We start from the raw sequence: 19,663 nt of genomic DNA on the forward strand, positions 1-19,663 counted from the left end.
GGTTTTTAAGTGCCACCAATCAACACCTAAAATTTTTGCGACAAATCATAAAATAAAACACTTTATTTAAAATCAAAGTAGTTTATCAGATTTCGGTGGACAACGGACAAAATATTTAGCTACTGAAAAAATAAAATTGCATCTTGCTCTATTTTTGGCAAGTCCCAAAGACGCATTTTCGTAGCACTAAAAAATGGTAACAAAAATCGAAGAACAAATCATTTTGGAATTCTTCTGATTTATAAAGCAGGTTTGTGTTAATTTTTATAAAATAAAAAAATTCACTTTTAAATAATATTTTTCTTATTTGATGATAGTTTTCTATAGAATGTTTTTCTACGTCCGATTATGAATCAAAAAAGAAAAAAACATGAAAGTTGTTTATTTTAATGTAAGGAAATTTTAGAATTGGTTTTTTCTTTTTTGTTTTGTATCCTAAGCATTCTTTATTTTACGTTTTTTAGTTTCTAAATAACGATTTTTTATTAAAACTTAACATATTTTGACAAAAATTGCTGTCAAAAAACACTTTTTGCAAAATTAAATTATATAAAATTATGAAGCTTACGTATACTTTTTGCTCATTTTAATTTTTGAAGTAATATGATTCTTAAAACTATGGAATGTAAAGTTTAAATAGGCTCTTCAGGTTACATCATTAAATTTAGTAAAACTATTTCTCAGGGGTTAGGTTTCAACTCTAATAAGAAGATACATAATTTTTTCTGTTTATTTACAAATATTTCTCTGACGTGTTTTGGATGTTCCTTCTTTAAAAAAAGAGATGCCATCTTGTCTTCGGTTGCATAAGAAAGGATATCAAACAATTTTCTTTTTTAAATTTAATAAGCCACAATAAAGAAGGAACGTTACAATGCTACACGCTACATTAAAGACATCTCCAGAGTAACTTTTCATATAGAAATCGCAGGTATTCGTCTCATACAACAACGCCCCCTATAGTTCGTTGCTATCGCGAATACCTTTACGACTTTTGCTAATTTTATACTGATGACAACCAAAACAATTCGAAATGAATGAAGAAAAACTGGATCGTACTTCAAGATTTTTAGGCCTATAGAAATGCACGGACAATAATGGAAAACTCTGACATCATTATTAGGCATACTCAAAATAAAAATCGCTACTCAGCTTTAGATGGTAAGTTTAGTTGTAACATTTTAGCAAACAGCATTATTAAAAACTTTTACTTTTTCACACACATGCGTTCTCAATTTTAATTGGCTGTTTCATGCGTTACTAACCGCAAGTGTTCTGTGATTGGCTATGTGTTAACATTTCCCTCTCTTCTTATATTATAAACTCCTGTTTGTGAAAATTGCAACACTCTGAAGGAATCGTCATAATTGAATAAAATTTGCTACACAGTTGAGTGGTAGTGGTACAAATAAATGATTAAGCTTTCAAAGCAAACAAACAATAACAAGAGATCGAAACCAGTATTTTGTGTAGCCACCACGCACAGCATTAAGCGCTGCTACACGACGTGGCATGGAGTCAAGCAAATTTTGAAAGTCTGTCTGAGAAAGAGCATTCCATATAGTTTGTATGCGCACCCAAAGTTCGTCTGTAGAAGCAACAGGACGAGGATCATGAACGAGGCACCGACCAACGAAATGACACACATGTTCAATCAGTGGCATATCTGGGGAATACGCAGGTCAAGGACGAAGCTGTACCTGTCACAATGCAAGGAAGGATTGAACAGTCCTAGCAATATGAGGACGAGCATTGTCTTGTTGAAATACAGCGCCTGGCAAGGCTTGAAGGAAGGGAACAGCTTGGGGCTGTAAAACTTCACTGATGTACCGGTTGTTGTTCAGATTACCCACAATTCGAAGCAATTGAGATCGTCCATGATATGCTATGGCACCCCCAGTCCATAACTCCGGGTGTTCGTTCACTGCAGCTTTCGATAATGCACTCCGGAAGGTGGCGTTCACCGACCTAGCGTCTGACACGAATGCGTCCATCATGGTACCACAAATTAAAGCGGGATTCGTTAGAAAACACGACACGCTGCCAATCAGCACTCTGCCTATCAGCACCTATTTTGATTTGCCAATTGTATCCGCTGGCGGCTATGGTTTAGCGTGATGGTGATTCTGCATAAAGAAGTCCTTGCTCGCAGTCCACGCTGCAGTTGACGTCTACGAATTGATGAAGAACACAATGAAACACCTGTAGCTATTGACCACTGTGCTGCCAGTTGTCTAGAGGAGGCCGTACGGTCTGTCAGCACCATGCGGACCAAGTGTCTATCATCGCGAGCTGTCGTGACATTTAGGGGTCCACTCCCAGATTTCCGAGTTGTCTGACACTCCGCCCACTGCTTCCAAACACGCATCACTGTGCTTCTGTTATGCTGCACACGAGCGGCTACTGCACGATAAGACAATCCAGCTTCACGAAGGCCGATGATTCTCCCTCTTTCAAACTCTGTAAGTTGTTGAAATCTCGCTCTCTTTCGTCAAAGAGGCATAAGTAACGTCTGAGCTAACGTTTACCCTACAAAAAATGATCAATAGAAATCAATAAAAACATTTATTGATATCAATAGAATTCTATTGGTCTGTACTTGTTTCTATTGATATTTCAACTGATGTCAACTGATATCAGTAGTGTATTGGCATCAATAGATGTTGAACAATAGGGTATTCTATTGGTCTGTACTTGTTCCTATTGACATTTCAACTGATATCAGTAGTGTACTGATATCAATAGATATTGATCAATAGAATTCTATTGGTCAGTACTTGTTCCCATTGACATTTCAACTGATATCAGCAGTGTATTGGTATCAATGGATATTGATCAGTAGGTACTCTATTGGTATATATACTTGTCTGTATTTCACACTTCAACTGATGACTACTGACATCAGTAGGGTACTTGTATCAATAGATGTTGATCAGTTAGGTATTCTACTTGTTTTATCAATGTATGAACTGATATCTACAGATTTTTATTAACACCAGTAAAACTTAGCAATTATTGATCAATAGGTATTTTATTAGTCTATATTTGTTTTCATTAATACAGCAACAGGTGACTATAGAATTACTTTACATACGTTTGCTTACAATACATATTTTTCCAGAAATCTAACAGGTTACGACCTTTTAAAATTAGATTACTTAGTTAATAATTCTTCATTATTTTATAATTTTTTTTCTTGATTATATACTGATTTCCGATAATTAATTTCTTAGATTTTTATAAGGATTCTTAACATATATATTAAGGGTAGAGAAAACGCACACTTTCTATGTGCACTAATTAAAGAATACATATTTAAAATTATTAAAATCATTTTATAATTTTGGAAGAAAGGAAGTTTTTGAGTAAAACTTTTACACATTTTAATAACTTTAAAATCTGCTTAAAGTCATTCAAATGAAAGTAATTTTATAATAAAAGTAATTTAATAATAAAACTTGTTTTTATTAGTTTATCATTTATTTACTTATTTATTTTGTAATTTTCAAAATTTATTTTAATCAAAGTCATGATGGCAAAAAAAAATATTATTAATTGTATCACTTTAAATTTTATTATAAGTTGTTATTAATTTTTATTGATTTATTATTATTATTGAATTTATACTAAACTAGAACTATTCGCAAAATAAATTAATTATTTTAGGTTTCAAACAACTTCATAGCAAAATAAATACATTTACATAAATTAAAAATTCATGTAAAATCTCAAACTTTTTACCTTCAAACATTGACCTCGCCATCATAAATTTATAAATTTCAGTCCCTTTTTGAAATTTGTTTTAAATAAATTTAGATCATAAAACAAAATAAACTTTTTTGAATGAAATAAGTAAATTTGTTTTGTAGAAGCATAGTTAATTCAATCCAATTGAATCTATAAAAGCAAAAAGGAGTTATTAATTCAGAAACGAAAGGGGAGCATGCAAAATACGAGAATCGATTTTTAATCGTTCGTTAAATCTGTTTTAATCGTTCGTTAAATCATATCAAGCTGCCTACACTCCCAATTTTGAGAAAGTTCCTTTTCAACTTTTTCCCCAGTTCATTCCGTTTCTCAGTCTGAAGTTACAGCCAATCACATTACTTCGACTTACGTTCAATGTTTACAATAGAGCGTCATGGAAAGAATGAAGCATATTATGGGGAGAAATATTTTAGTAAGTGTAATTTTTTCTTTATTTCTTACTTTTATTTACATCTTTGTTAGTTACAGAAATATTAAAACGTATGCTTGAGTTTTATTGATATTTTAAGCTATCTATACATGTATATTATTCTTGAATTATTACTGCATGTGCATGCATAGGTAGGGTTACGATATACTCGTATATCATATACAGATTCCATCCATTGCATGAGAAGAAAGTATTTTTTATGTTTTTTTTCTGGGTTTCTTTATGAGACTTTAATAGAAACACTTTGTTCACGTGTTATTTACATAAATTCCCATTAATATCGTTAGTAACAAATTAATTATTTATTTAGTTGTGTATAATATTTTTAAACTTTGCATTATATTTTAAATGTTAATCACAAATTCTTTTGTTATTTTTAATGCTTTTCCTGAACTGTAGCCAAAAAATATGAAGCGAAGCTTGATAACAATATTTTTCAAAAAATATATATTGATTTTAAGGTAAAGATATGTGTAAAAACTTTATATACAGTGAAAAATTTTTTTTGCTCTCTGAAAGGCAATTTAATGTTTGGGTAATCTAAATTTATATTATTAGTATAGTTAATTAATTACATTAAATTTATGTTATTAGTATAACTAAATGATATAATTAAATATTTTTTTGCTACTCTGTCTTGACTGTGTTCAAGCAAATGCAAAAAAAAATTTCAATTATTAAATATTTTTATAAACAATAATTATTTTTATAAGTAGTTATTTTTATAAATAATTACTTTTCTATTTGCATTTAAATTTTCTTTGTTTACTCCATTTTTGTTATGGGTTAAAAGCAATCCTTACACTTTCTTAGTAATTTAATCTTAGCTGGATTTAACTTTTTTTTCTTTTCTTTAACATGTTGAATGCCACGCTAATTTTTCACGGCTTGCCCGTCTGGCCAAAATGATTTTTTCAGTATGTATTGCATTAATTTCTTCCAACCTAATTTCTTCTAACCTTCTTCTTAGTAATGATAATAATATAAAAAAATTAGGAGCATTAAAAATTTATTCTAATTATGCATTTCTAATAATCTAGGCTTCGCCGTTCATTGGTGACCCCTGGGGCGCTACAAACAAACTCAGTGCCAGTCACTGGTGACCCCTATGGCATTCAACGTGTTAAATTAGTTCAATAGTATTAAATTATCAATAATATTAAATTTAAAAATTATTTTGGCTAAACCTATTCTTAATGTAATAAAATCTTCATGAATGTATTTGTGTACATTGTGATGAAAACTTTTAACAACTTATTCAAATAAAATACTTTTACATTGATAAGTTCTGTTTAAAATTTTCTAGCTGAATGGAATGCATGACAAGACTTGTATTTGGGGTACATGGAGAGGAAAACCAGGCAAACATGTCACGGTTAGTCTGGCGTCATGATCCGTCTACCACGAAGGATATTTTACGTCAGCACTGTGGTCAGTGCAAACTTTCTATTCCTTGAGCCATTGCGACATTTCTGGATATGATAAAGCTGATCACTTCACAAATACTGCTGTTAATTTCCTCCACTCGTTTTTACTCTCCACCATTTGATGATATCTTCTCCACCGTTGTAAGAGTGATAGACTAAAATATAATGAATGAGCGGGACGTGGATGCTGCGAAAAAGATTTGGTTAGGCCTCCTCTGCAATGCTTTGCCAAGTTTTTTATCTAGAGCATTTCTTCTACCGGATACTATTTTGAAATAACCGTTACTATTGCTCTGAATTATTTTGACTGTGTTAAGTAGTGAAAATTGAAAAAGAGTGTGTGATTCAGTTTTTTCGAAATTTGAATCATGTTTTAATTTAAAAGTTCTGTGCGAAACATGTGAACTTTTTTTATAAATACCTACATTACACGAGTCTTAATATACTCTTCACTCTTTATAGCAAATTTATCTGTATATTATTACCTTTTACTATGACGTTTTATTATTTTCTCTTAATAATGCTAATTTTATTTAATTTTAATCTATATTTTTTTGCAAATTTGGATTAGGTTATTCTTACTGTTTAATTTCCCATTGTATTAAGTATGATTTTCCATTATAATTTTGCTGCTGTTGTTGTGTTTTCTTTGTTTACCTGCTCTTTTTAATTACTGACCTTTAATTATGATATTACTATCTATATATACATAACCCATGCTAAGGATTTAAAATTATTAGCAGGTTTTTAAAATTCTAAGCCAAAAGTAAATCTTAGCAATTTTTTTATGATTGATTTTTTCTGTAGGAAAATGCATATTTATTATAAATTGAATTATTTTATAAAAATGCAACTACAAATTAAGAATCATTTTGCTGTTGGGGAGGAGTAAATGAAAAATGAATGGATAAATTTTTCTTTTTGTTCGAAAACAGCATTCGCCAATACTTTCCCCAAAATAACATTTTTGTTTTGCCAAATTTCAAGTTTAGCATATTTGGTAAGATGACAAATGCTTAGCACAAGCTATCTATAGATAAAAATCAAATAAATGGTATATCATTTGTGTGTATAAGGATTTAAAGCCTATGGTATACTTTAAGATTGTTCTGTCATTTTTTTCTTTCTTAAATATTGAAACTTTTTACTCTTAGAATGCTATGTCAAACACAATGGAGGGGGGGGGGGTCTTGAAATGACAATAAATTGACTTGTTTATTTTAGTCAGGTTTTTGGCTATCTATAAAGTAACATTTCTAATCCATCCATCTATCTCCGAAACATTTTTTTGTGTAGTATTTTAGATTCAAAAATTATTGACAATAATTTTCTAACATTTTAATTTATTGTTTAAAAAAGTTTAATTAACTATAAAGAAGCTTAAAAAAAGTTAATTTGTTTTTATAAACATAATGCAAACTATAGCTTTTGATAAAGTGTTAATTGATGTCAGTATTTTATTTCTCGGTAAAAATCAGGTGACTTAACTTATTTACCCATTTGTGTATCAATGTTTTATTTTCCCGTTCAGAGCTGTTCACTAACAATCCTGCATCAAACTGTAGTAACACACATTTTGATACGCTTGTTTTAATAATAAACCGGTTTTTAAAACACTATTCCAGTATGCTGAGCACAGTACACTAGTACCAGTATATGCTGGCTCTAGCATGATACTAGATAATGAAACTACAATTTAGGTATTATACCGGAGCCAGTATCCTGCTAACTTGTGAAACACCAGCTTCGGTGTGATACTGGCTGATGAAACGCTGGGTCTGGTATAATTCCCGATCCAGTATCATACCAGAACCGGTGTTTCATACGCCGGCATGATTTTTCTTATACCAGGAATTTCTTCCAATAAGCTACCCTCTTGAACTCACATTTTAAGTTTATTTTTATAGTTATATTAAACAATAAAATATAATTTAGTAATAAATTATATTTAAAATTAAATTGGAAATATGAAAAGGAAATTAAAGTTAACTTTAAAACTAGCATAGTGTAGGTATAAAGAAGTATGTTTTTTTAGAATATAATTCTTTTATCCTTCCACTTAAGCAGTGTTTAAATATTCAAAACATTTTTAGATGCTTTAAATAAGTATTTTTTTATACTGTCCTGTTATATTTTATTAATTTATATTAAATTTTCCACTGGCTGCAGCTAGTAGAAAATTTACTATGTTGCATACAGAGCATTTGACCAATTCAGTTAAATCTTGCATATTAAAAAAGATAAACAATGTTGCATTTTCCTGTTTAAACCTATCTAATATGCTTTCATTAATATTGTTTTCCCTAACTTAGACCAGTCTATTTTTCTGATGGGACCATGATGTCTCATTTCCTTGTACAGACCAGTAAATTCGACTGATATCAATGTTCCATTTCCCCGTTCAGACCAGTTCATTCTACTGATATCAATGTTCCATTTCCCCGTAGAGACCAGTCAATTCTACTGATATCAGTGTTCCATTTCCCCGTAGAGATCAGCCCATTCTACTGATATCAGTGTTCCATTTCCCCGTAGAGACCAGTCCATTCTACTGATATCAATGTTCCATTTCCCCGTACAGATCAGTACACTCTACTGATATCAATGTTCTATTTCCCCGTACAGACCAGTACACTCTACTGATATCAATGTTCCATTTCCCCGTACAGACCAGTACACTCTACTGATATCAGTCCATTCTACTGATATAGACCAATACATTGTGTTGACCTACTCTACTGATATCAATATATCATGACCAGTCCATTGTACTGATCTACTCTATTGATATCAGTGTTCCATTTCCCCGTACAGATCAATACATTTTTTTTATTGATTTCTATTGGTCATTTTTTGCAGGGTACCACTAGCAGATAACCTCCGATAACCATAAACGCCTCACTACAACCGGCTATTTATTCGGATCCATCCGCCGTTCAGAGGGCGCTTCTCAGCATACGCATGCGTTACGGGTTGGAAATTCTAATCATTTGCATATTCTGCTCTACTTTGCATTTCCTGAAAATTTCAGCTCACTCGCGTAAGTCCTTCATGGTGTTGCAATTTTCACAAACATGAGTTTATATATATATATATATATATATATATATATATATATATATATATATATATATATATATATATATATATATATATATATATATATATATATATATATATATATATATATATATATATATATATATATATATATATATATATATATATATATATATATATATATATGCACTCCATAACAAAAAAATCGACGCAGAAAGAACGAGTTGTCAGATTGAAACGAAAATTGGTGGATAGGAAGACAATGTACAGAATAGTAAATGATTAAAATTTCAGAACAATTTAATAATTTATTGCAGAGTTACAGTAACAAGTTCAATAAGGTGTTGGCCCGCCTCTAGCCTGGATACAAGCTGCCACACGGCGTGGCATAGACCGATAAAGCTCCCGGATGGTCACTTGCTGTATTTCCTGCCAAATTTGATCCAATAGTCGAACGAGATCATCAACATTCCGTGCCAGATGCAATCGCCTTCCCATCATATCCCAGACATGCTCGATGGGAGAGATATCTGGTGATCTGGCAGGGCAAGGAAGAGCTTGACAAGCTTGCAGACAGTTCATGGCAACACGTGCCGTATGTGGTTTGGCATTGTCCTGCTGAAACACCTGCCCCAGGGCGCTGCAAAAGGAACGGTAGCAAAACAGATCGTAGGATGTCGTCGACGTACCGCTATGCAGTAAGTGTACCTCTAATGTCGACCAAAGGGGTCCGGCTGTCAAAGGAAATGGCACCCCAGACCATAATGCCCTGTTGAGGGCCTGTGTGGCGTGCAGTTGGAAGCGGGATTCGTCGCTAAAGACTATACGTCCCCAGTTGGCATTATTCCAGCCTGATCGAGCCCTGCACCACTGTAATCTGGCACCAAGAAGCAATTGGATATATATATATATATATATATATATATATATATATATATATATATATATATATATATATATATATATATATATATATATATATATATTGCGTGTGTGTGTGTGTGTGTGTGTGTGCGTGTGCGTGTTTTTCCAATGCCCACCAGATTGACCCTAGCAATTAAGGTATCAGCAGGGCAGAATATAAAATTCCTTTCGAAAAGGAAGTCAAAAGTTGTGGACATATTGACGGCATAGTGGATATTTTGGCCATACTCAGAAGTCATAGCTTTATTTCGATAGGATAATTTTTTCCCCTCCTATTTCACTTATTCAATGCTTTTTTCCTGTCCAAATGAAACAGGAAGTGACTTACTCCTTATAAATATGTGCTTACATATAGAATCGCAATATATTTGCTTGATTTCAATGCATATTGAATTTCAATGCATTGTTTGATTTCAATGCATTCAGTTCATTGATTTTCAATGCGTCCAGTTATGACAAAAAATATCATGGTGACTTCATTTATTTGGAACACACTCTAGGAAAGATTTCGAAATCAAACTGATTACCAAAGAGAATGACATGATTGAAAGCTACAAAACATGTTTAATTGCCATATAAATTCCGTCTTAATCTGCAGTGCCTGGTTATATTTTGAATTTTTTTTCCTTTTCATCCTCATTTTTGTTTTTTGTTTCCTTATTCCTTTTTTTCATTTAATTTTAGTTAAGGATTAAAAAAATAGATAAACCGCGGACATTATATAACACCCTATTTATTTAGCTTTCTTCCACTACGAAACTCAAAATTTTTCGTATTTTTTGTCTTGAAATCAAAACAAAGAGAAAAACTCATTGCAGTTTACTACCAAATCCCATACATATCTTGAGTTTATAAGCGTTCTATTTTAAATTGATTTGCAGATTTTCTGATTTACCAATCAAGAATAAGCTTTCCTGGTCAATTACCAGAAGAATAAAAAAAAATGAAAATACTATGTTACTCTTTCATTTATATTAATAAGACACGAATATAGAGAAGTTTTTGAATTGCGACAAAATTATTATAGTTTTGTTATTATACATTGATTAATGACCTTACTTAGACTTTACGCAATTAAACTTTATATGCAATTTTATAATAAAAATAATTCGTAATATTATATTTTTAAGTTACAAATTATTTTTTTCATTTGAACAAGTTTTAAAGTCAGACCATTATCCATACAATTTGATTCCTTAGAATTTCATTAATAAAATTTTTTACCCGAGAAACATTAAACTCAGTATGCGTGTTAATTTACAGTATTGGTGTAAGATAATCTAAACACTTGGAATTGGTTTAGGAAATGTTTAAAGAATGTTCTACGTAACAAGCGTTGGAAATAAGAATTCTAGTTCTCTTATTTAGAAAATGCTTCTTAAGAAAATCGAAAATAAGACTAATGTTATTTTTTTCTGATGCATATCCCGCACTTTTATGACTTTCTGGTTCTAACGTTTCGTTTAAATAAATTTTCTTTCGAAGTTAAATGAATTCAAAAAATTATAGTGTGCAAGTTTCAAATTACTTTAGAAGAATCGGAAGACAAGTTGTGGTGACTGCAACAATATATTTCCTTTTCTCAAACTTTCGATTTTTAAGACAGCTCATTGGCATAATTTTACCTTCTAAAAGACAAAGGCGTAAGTTTAGAAAGCGCTTTCCAATACCAATTAGAAATATACATTTCCCAAATAAATGTCCTGTCAAACTTGGTTAAACTTCTCTAACTATTTAAATGAATGAATGAAAGCTTTGTGAAAGTTGTCTCATTTTGTTGATTCTGTCCCAAAATCATCCGTCTTGTAGCAACATTTAGATTTATTGTTATATCGTATGACGCTCATTTTAAATGGTTTAAGTGGAATTTCACTTATGCAAATATCGAAAATACAACAATTCTCTATTTGTTACACTCCCTATCATTTTAAAATATCAAGTTTTGAAAATAAAGCATATTTTAAAAGTTTTTTTCTTATATTATTAAGAAGTAAATTAAGAATTAATTATAGAGCTATAAAATGCGAAACGTGCATCATAGCACACATACTACATATATTCTGCAATATACGTACTAAAGTTGATATTCAATAAAAGAAAACTTTTGTCTCAGAATGAAGGAAGAAAACACCAAGAACCAGAAGAAAACAAAAATAAAATAACAATAAAAAAAGGGGAGAAGGAGCAGTGTAGATAAGAAGAAATGTGTGATGGAGATGGGGGTGAAATTCTGGAGGTGTCGATAAAGATACAGATGTTTCACGTAAACAGATTTCCAAGCATTTAAAAATAATATGATATTTGTTAAGTCACAAACCAGTCTAATAAATTTCTCTGAAGCGATTCCCGGAAATCGAAGCCAGCGGATGAGGATCAGTGATTTTTTTTCTTCTTTATATTGTTTAGTTTTATACACACATAAAACAATTCTCAATTATTAACTATTTTTCTGGTTCACTTTGGCTGTAGCAGAATTATTTAAAATAATAAATAACAAATAAAAATAAATAATATTTCGTGGCCATTTGAATAAATTGAGTATAATTCATTCTTTGCTAAGTCTAGATAAATGTCCTTCTCAAAATTTCGAAGCATCTGAGTTGTATATGCATACACCTGAACAAAACACCTGACTATATAAAAACCGTTACAAAACACCTGACGTTAATCACTGTAAAGATTAAACAGTTTAACTTAACTTATTATATATTTAAAGATTCTATATCTCGTTAAAAGTATATTATTTAGACTAAAAAATAATGAAAAACTAAATATTAAAACAGTTTAGGGTTGCAATGATTATAGTTTTTGTTATCCTTTTTTTGTAAAGTTAAACTACAAGCAGTGTTTACCAACTATTTCTTATCTATGCTGATTTTTTTTAAAAAAAGTGTGATGATCATGAAATAAAATTAGGAAAATGCTACTCATTTTATTAAAAGCGAAATCAATGTATTTCTAATTAAGATATACTTTATTTTCAATTTAGTTATTTAAAATTAATGTATCTATATTTATAAATAAATATTTTTAAGTTTCAGTCACTTAAAAGGAATTGCCAAACTCAGCTCAAATCAACTACATAGTACATTTGATCGAATTTTTTTCAGCTATTTAAAACCGTGAAATGGAAAAGAGGTTATATATATTTCAGTAATGTTATATGTGATTTAACTAATTAAAAGCTTAATTACAAATATTATGGTATGAAATAAAAAATACACTAATTTATATGATTTAAAAAATTAAATATTTACATTTTTTTCGAAATCAGTACTCAGAAATCAGTTGAAATATTTCAGTCAATATCAAGCGTTTGAATAAACAGGGTGTGTCTAAATTATGTTTTCAATTATGTGATACTAATGTGATATTAGCGAGAAGTGTATCTTATCTGATATCCCACTCAAAAGTTTCACAATACTATCAACATTTGCTGCACTAAATCTAACACTCTTAAATCTTTCATTGTGCTGAATATTTTCTCATTTTGTCAGCAGTGTTCATTGTATAGGCCATCCACAGTAAGAAGACAATCATTAAATATTTGATCCTTCCCTTTATGTATGGATGACCTTGTGCTAAAGAATAGTCTTTTCCTACGTCTGATTTAATCTTTCTTAAACTCGTTTCCACGGAGCTCTTATTTTAACTAATGGAGCCACTGTATTAACTAATCCTATTTTAACTCTTGAATCATCTTATGGTTGATGGAATATATGCGATTTTGTAAATAATAATAATAAATAATTGATTTGAATAGATATTTATTCTCGACGGAAATGGTTATAATCTTGACCCATAGTCTTTAGCAACCCTAGAGTAAATTGACTACACTACAATTAACATTTTTTCTGCTCTTTTAATGGAGCTATGTGATTCTGCATATTCAAAAGGTGGTAGATTCATACATTAAAGCTAAAACGGGGAATCGCGTTCTTCTTTTATGGAACAAAAGCTGCCAAGTTTCTATTGAATTCTCGAACATCTCTCCTCCATCATGAGCCTCAAAAATTTGAGAAGGTAGATAAAGCTTTTACCGCCAAATCACCAAAGCGGCCTTCAAGTTGTAGAAGGTCTCAATGTCTAAAATAGCACCTTCCTTTTGCCTGTAAGTTTGATTCTAAATGTCTTAAAGTCGCTAAGTTAAAATACGGCTTTTTACGAAATTCTTGAGTGGTCAATAAAAGTTAATAATTTGTTAACATCAGCCGAATGTATACCAGAAACATATATTTTTATCTAGAGAACATTATTCATGTTATATAGTGTTATTAGCAACAAAAACTAACCCTAATTGAATAGAAATTGTATGAGTTACTTACATAGTACTCTGAGATAGATATGGCTGCTTTCACCTTGCCCTTCACTGTTGAGTCCTGTGCAGCTATATTTCCCTCGATGCTCTCGAGTCACTTTTTGCAAAACTAAAGACTGGTTACTTATTATAATTCCTGCGCTGATGTTGTTTTTTAACACTTGCCCATCAAATTTCCATCCAGTCTCTGATACCCATGGATTTGCGCGAATATTGCATTCAAAGTATACATCCATGCCTTCTATGATATTAGTGAGGCGTAGTTTACTACCTAGCCTCAAACTCAGCAGCGGTACATCTGAAAAGGTGAATAACATATGCATAGAAGAGGTACAAAGTATTTATAATTATTATATATAGTAAATATTTATAGTTATTATTATATATTATAAATGATTTTGGTTAGCTTCTTATAAATATTGAGCAAATCAAACTGTTGGGTTTGATACAATATACTGTTTCTATTTTATACAATTTGTCGACAAATGTTCACAAGACTTCAATTACCCTCCATCAAAAATCTGTTCCCTTAAGGAAATTTGTTATAATTTTTAATGCAGCTGTATGTGCACGTTATCTTGTAAATTGTCACGTCGTAGTTACATTTAATTCATTTTATTTAAATGTTTTTACTTTTCTTAAATTTGAGTATTTGATGTAATAGAGCTACAACTGGCACTTGTGAAATTAAATTTTGTAGTTTACTTAAAATTTGTCCGAATACTGATAAATGTATGGCAAGAAAAACAGATTAGAAGAAAAATAGAATAGAAGAATAGTCTGGAGAATAAGTGTTTCGCGTAAGTTTATAAAACAGTAACAATTTTATTTTAATAGTTTAGTGTTATCTATCAATCTTCTATTATACTTTGTACAATGAAAATGAATTAAAAGTTGTCAATGAACGAGAATATCTTTCTTTTATTTTGATTAAAGTTAATGTATTTAACAGTTTAGTTATCGTTATTAATCTACTATTTTATGAATCTGAAAAAAATAAACTTGCATGAAGTATAAAAAAAATTTGCTTTTACTTGTTTTATTTTCATTTTACTTGTTGTAGTAAAAAATCAAATAGTCTATGAATGCTCGTGGAGATGTTTCTGAACAATTAAGAATTTTTAAGTGTAATATTGCAACACAAAAACCTGTAGGTCATCTTAACCATCATATCAACACCGTAAGTAGCGGTATACAATTTAATCATAATTTACAAATCAGTTCACTGAAATATGCTTTTTTTTTCAGTACAATTAACTTAATTCATCTGTACATGCAGATAACATCCAACTTTCATTTATCTCCATTTATACTCCTAAATATGATACAAATTGTTTATCTTTGAATAGTTCCTTAAGGAAAAGTAATTTCGCTTTGATATTTTCGCTTACCGATAAATAATGAACCAAATGATACAAAAATTTGACTTATATTACATGTTCTCTTAACTAATATATAATAAATATAATAAATTAAAACAAATAATTTTATAAGTAATATCATTTATCTAAGCAATTTCCTAATAAAAACAAACTTAAGTTAAGAATTTTTAAACTGAACTGAAAATAATTAAACTTTTTAATCCTTGAAAACATTTTCATCAATGAAAGATAAATACAATTTTCGTTTACATAAATGAAGCTTACTGAATTCATTTGTACCTACAATGAACATCTAACTTCCATCCGTCCTCAATAACACTCCCGGGTATTGCAGGGTTATCTGCTTGGCAGTATAGGAATTTTCCATTGTCATCACTAGATGGCGTCAAAGTCAAAATGCTGGTTGTGATGTTACCTTGGGCAGAAATGTTGCTGACAGCTTCCGTTAACTTAAAACTTCCCTTACGCCATGATATAACAGCAGACGGTCTTGATCCTCTTGCTTCGCATTCAAACTGTACTGTTTTCATAGCTGAAAGTACTTTCTTTTTTTCCTTGACATGCACTGATAAAGGTTGAACTGAAAATACGAAAAATAATCAAACGTAAGAAACACTAAAAGAATTTTATAAAAAGAAAGAAAATTACAAAATTAGCAGCAAACAAACAAGAGATAATTAATGACTACAAATTAAACATTAAAAAAAAAGATGTCAAAAAGACCTGACAAAACATAAATGTCCTTTTTTGAAAGAATTCTTAGTATTTAGGAAGAATTTTCATTCAATATTTTTAGATACTTTACACAACCTTGTAATTAGTAAGACAAAATTCAGTGTTTATTTGTTTCAGATGATGATGGTCAGAAAATTAAATTAGATTTGTAATCTTCATTTAATTATACAAACAAGTGAAATGACGATATTATTTACATTATCTTCATTAAAATCTACATTATTTGTGACATATTTTTTCAATATTAAATAGTAGATGCCATCATCAGTTGTGAAATTACATTTAAATAGGTGTTTAATTAAAACTCAATAATTTAATTATTTTTTATGAAGCTTATTTCAATCAAAATATATTTATTTTCTGTAGGTCTCACTTCTTTTCTATTTCACTTCTAACTTTTTTTCGGATGATCTTAACAAGCTTTAAAGGAAATACTATACGGGCCCATTTTATTACCCATTTCCTAAATGAGAAATTTGTCAGGATGACTAAAACATTTAGAAATTTAACAAATTTTCACTGATTCACAATATCTAACATGACTTATTCATTCCCTATTGGAGACGATTGTTATTTATTTGTAATTGATAAACTCATTTTGTTGTTTTTACTTTTAGTAGAATAAGGAGTTTTTGTTACGATCAATTTTAAATTTATGTAACGTTAAAGTAAATATGATAATAATATATTAGCATGCTTTATTCCATTATATTTGTTTTAAATTTTTGTACAAAAAAAGAATGAAAACCTAGTATTTCATTGGAAATAGTTCACATGATGAAACTATAATGCTAATTAATTTGAATATTTCAAACTACACATCTCTTTAAATTTCTAAATTTTTAAAAATAACTTGGTTAGTATTTTAAAAATTTCTTTTTAATCAATGTAACTGTATATAGCTCTGTACCTAAAAGTTGAATTACGTAACTAGTAAAAGTTTAATGGTGAACATAGATTAAATAAATTATTTCATAAAGAATTAATTCTATTGTATTAATAAGGCATTTAATAGAATGAAGCAATGAATGGTGAATATATATATATATATATATATATATATATATATCTGTTACGCTTTGAAAGCCTAAACAATCTAAGTTCGTAGTGTGGCCGGTGCTTCTTGAAAAAGATACAGGAAAATACAGGAATCATAATATAATTTTATTAAAGTAAGGGCCAGAGCCCCAGAATGACAACCTTACATGCTGGTGGATAGGTAGAGAATAGCACATTTGACCTTGGAAAGAGGGTTTTTATATCTTTCTGGACAATATATTTAAATGTTAATAGGTCTCAGTAGCGTGGGACTGATCAATTTCCCAAGCTGCTAAAGCCACATCATCACATTTTTTGAGATAATTAGATCAATATTATTACTTTCTTGTGGGAAAGGTTTTTAAACGTTTGCGCGTTGGATAAATGCTCTATTTAAGGATTATATTTAATATATATTTCTTTTAATATTACATAATATTCCCCCCTTCTGAAGAAAGGTCTGATCAATATGCTAGCCTATTGGTCAGAACTTCCCCCTTCACGCGATTTCAAATTAAAATTTATTATTTTTGGTATATTGTCCAATATTATACATTTATAAGTAAAGTATTACAACAATAACATTTATAAAAAAGTAACTAAATATTTCTGCATAACTTTGAATAACAATAATTAATTTCTTTATAATAATTAAAAATGATTATGTACATTTTTCCTTTTCCTGTTGAAATGAATAAAAAATATCAAAACAACTTTAGAATATCTAAAACAAAAAATACCATGACATATCTAAAATAAAAATAAATCAAACCAAAATTTCACTACTTGTGAAAAGTTCTTTTCTTGAAGTAAACTGGATCCATTGTTCAGGCCTAAATTTATTAAGTTATTCATCCATTTAAGAAGAAAAAAAAAGTTTATGTTCTTAATCACCATTGTTTCATTTTCGAAACAATTATTATTCATGAAGTCATTTAAATTCACTTATCATTTACCCAGTTTTTCTTACTTTCTCATTAGTAATTATGTATTTTCACAAATATTGTGTAGAATTATTCACAACATATGAGATACACTTAAAAAATCAATAGAAATAAAATAATACAAGTAATACAAATAATATAAGCAATCTAGTTTAAAATGTTTACTTTTCCACATAATAATTAAATTCTTCGATAGCATAAAAATTTACATACAAAGTGCATTATAAATCTTTGTAGAAAATGATATGCTTTATTCCAAAATAATAAAAATATAAGCGTTATCCATTGAAAACAATTGATGGTCTAAGTTGGGTAAAATATTCCCAACTAGACGGAAAAAAATAGGGTTTTAAGTTTGTTTACTCATGCTTGATCCTTAATTGAGGAGAAAACATCAGTAAAGAAACATTCTATGTGAGGAGTCCCACGGTTCAAAAAACCATTTCTATATATTTCATTTGCAAAATAAAATTTAGGAAATTTACCTAAATTTTCCGAAGTAACTCTCAAACATCATGTAATAAAAATTCAGACATAGATAGATGCATTAAAAAAAAACGGGACTCCAAAAATAGGGGCAGAAAATAAAAAATGAAAAACATATGAGAATACCAGCATTGAAAAGCTATTATGAATTTTTTACATACAATTGAAACTGTTGACTTGGATAAAATTTCCTTAATTTGTTTACATGTACTATTTCTGATTCTTTCTTAGTGAGAAAATTAGGTTTATCAATTTCAAATGACACCTCAGATAATTTCTTTAAAATTTTGTATGGACCAGAATATGGTGAACTTAATTTCCTTGTGTTAGGATAATTGAATTCTTCGTAAATTACTAAATCATTAACTTTAAAATTAGGTTCCAAAAAATGAGTGTCATAACGAATTTTAGTTTTCTTAAAAAACTCTTGGGTATTTTGAGCAGCTATTTTTCTTGCTTCATCAACTGGAGGATAAATATTTTGATTTACAAGAGAATCACAAGGTAATTTTCCATACATTAAATAAGCAGGAGGAAATTGTGTTACAGAATGAGGGGTGTAATTATATTCATGTGTTACTTCTTCTAATAACTTTGTCCACGGAATTTTTTTAGAATTTTCGTTGATTTTACATCTTAACCTAGAGATTATTGTCGCATTAGATTTTTCAACTTTTCCATTTGTTTGCGGATGATGAGCTGAAGTCAATAATTGTTTAACATTATAGTTTCTAAGAAATCTTCTAAATCTAGATGCTGTAAATGCAGCATTACGATCACTTAAAATTTTATCTGGAACTTGAATTTGAAAAATTTGTTTTAAGCAATTTGTATATGTTTCAGTTGTTACACTTTTTGAAGGAAAAGTCCAAAGATATCGAGTAGCATGATCAATAACTAAATGCAAGTATTTTTTAGTGGAGTTGTAATAGTTGAGCCCTCCGACAGTATCAATTGATAAAATTTCAAATGGTTGCTCTGTAGGGGGCATACTTTGTAACAACCCAAATCTTTTTTGGTGAGATTTTTTGTTAATTTGGCAAGTTTCACAACATTTAACATAGTTAGAGATATCAATTATTATATTAGGCCAATAGTAGAAAGGTGAGATTAAAGCAATCATTTTTTTAATACCAACATGACCAAATTGA

At 29.7% G+C, this 19,663-nt stretch overlaps 1 protein-coding gene across 2 annotated transcripts in view; it reads right to left on the reverse strand.

The window, feature by feature from the left end:
• LOC122271661 (kin of IRRE-like protein 3) overlaps positions 1 to 19,663 on the reverse strand; it is a 101,032-nt gene that overhangs the window by 25,637 nt on the left and 55,732 nt on the right. For both annotated transcript variants that reach the window (XM_087160029.1, XM_087160028.1), the window contains exons 5-6: positions 15,593 to 15,889; positions 13,935 to 14,225 (exon numbers count right to left, since the gene is read on the reverse strand). In XM_087160029.1, coding sequence (XP_087016155.1) covers positions 13,935 to 14,225; positions 15,593 to 15,889 — 588 coding nt within the window. The remainder of the gene's footprint in view (positions 1 to 13,934; positions 14,226 to 15,592; positions 15,890 to 19,663) is intronic.

Source organism: Parasteatoda tepidariorum, chromosome 3 (genome assembly GCF_982258835.1).
Source record: "Parasteatoda tepidariorum strain Cologne lab strain chromosome 3, Ptep-v5.0, whole genome shotgun sequence".
NCBI lineage: Eukaryota > Metazoa > Arthropoda > Arachnida > Araneae > Theridiidae > Parasteatoda > Parasteatoda tepidariorum.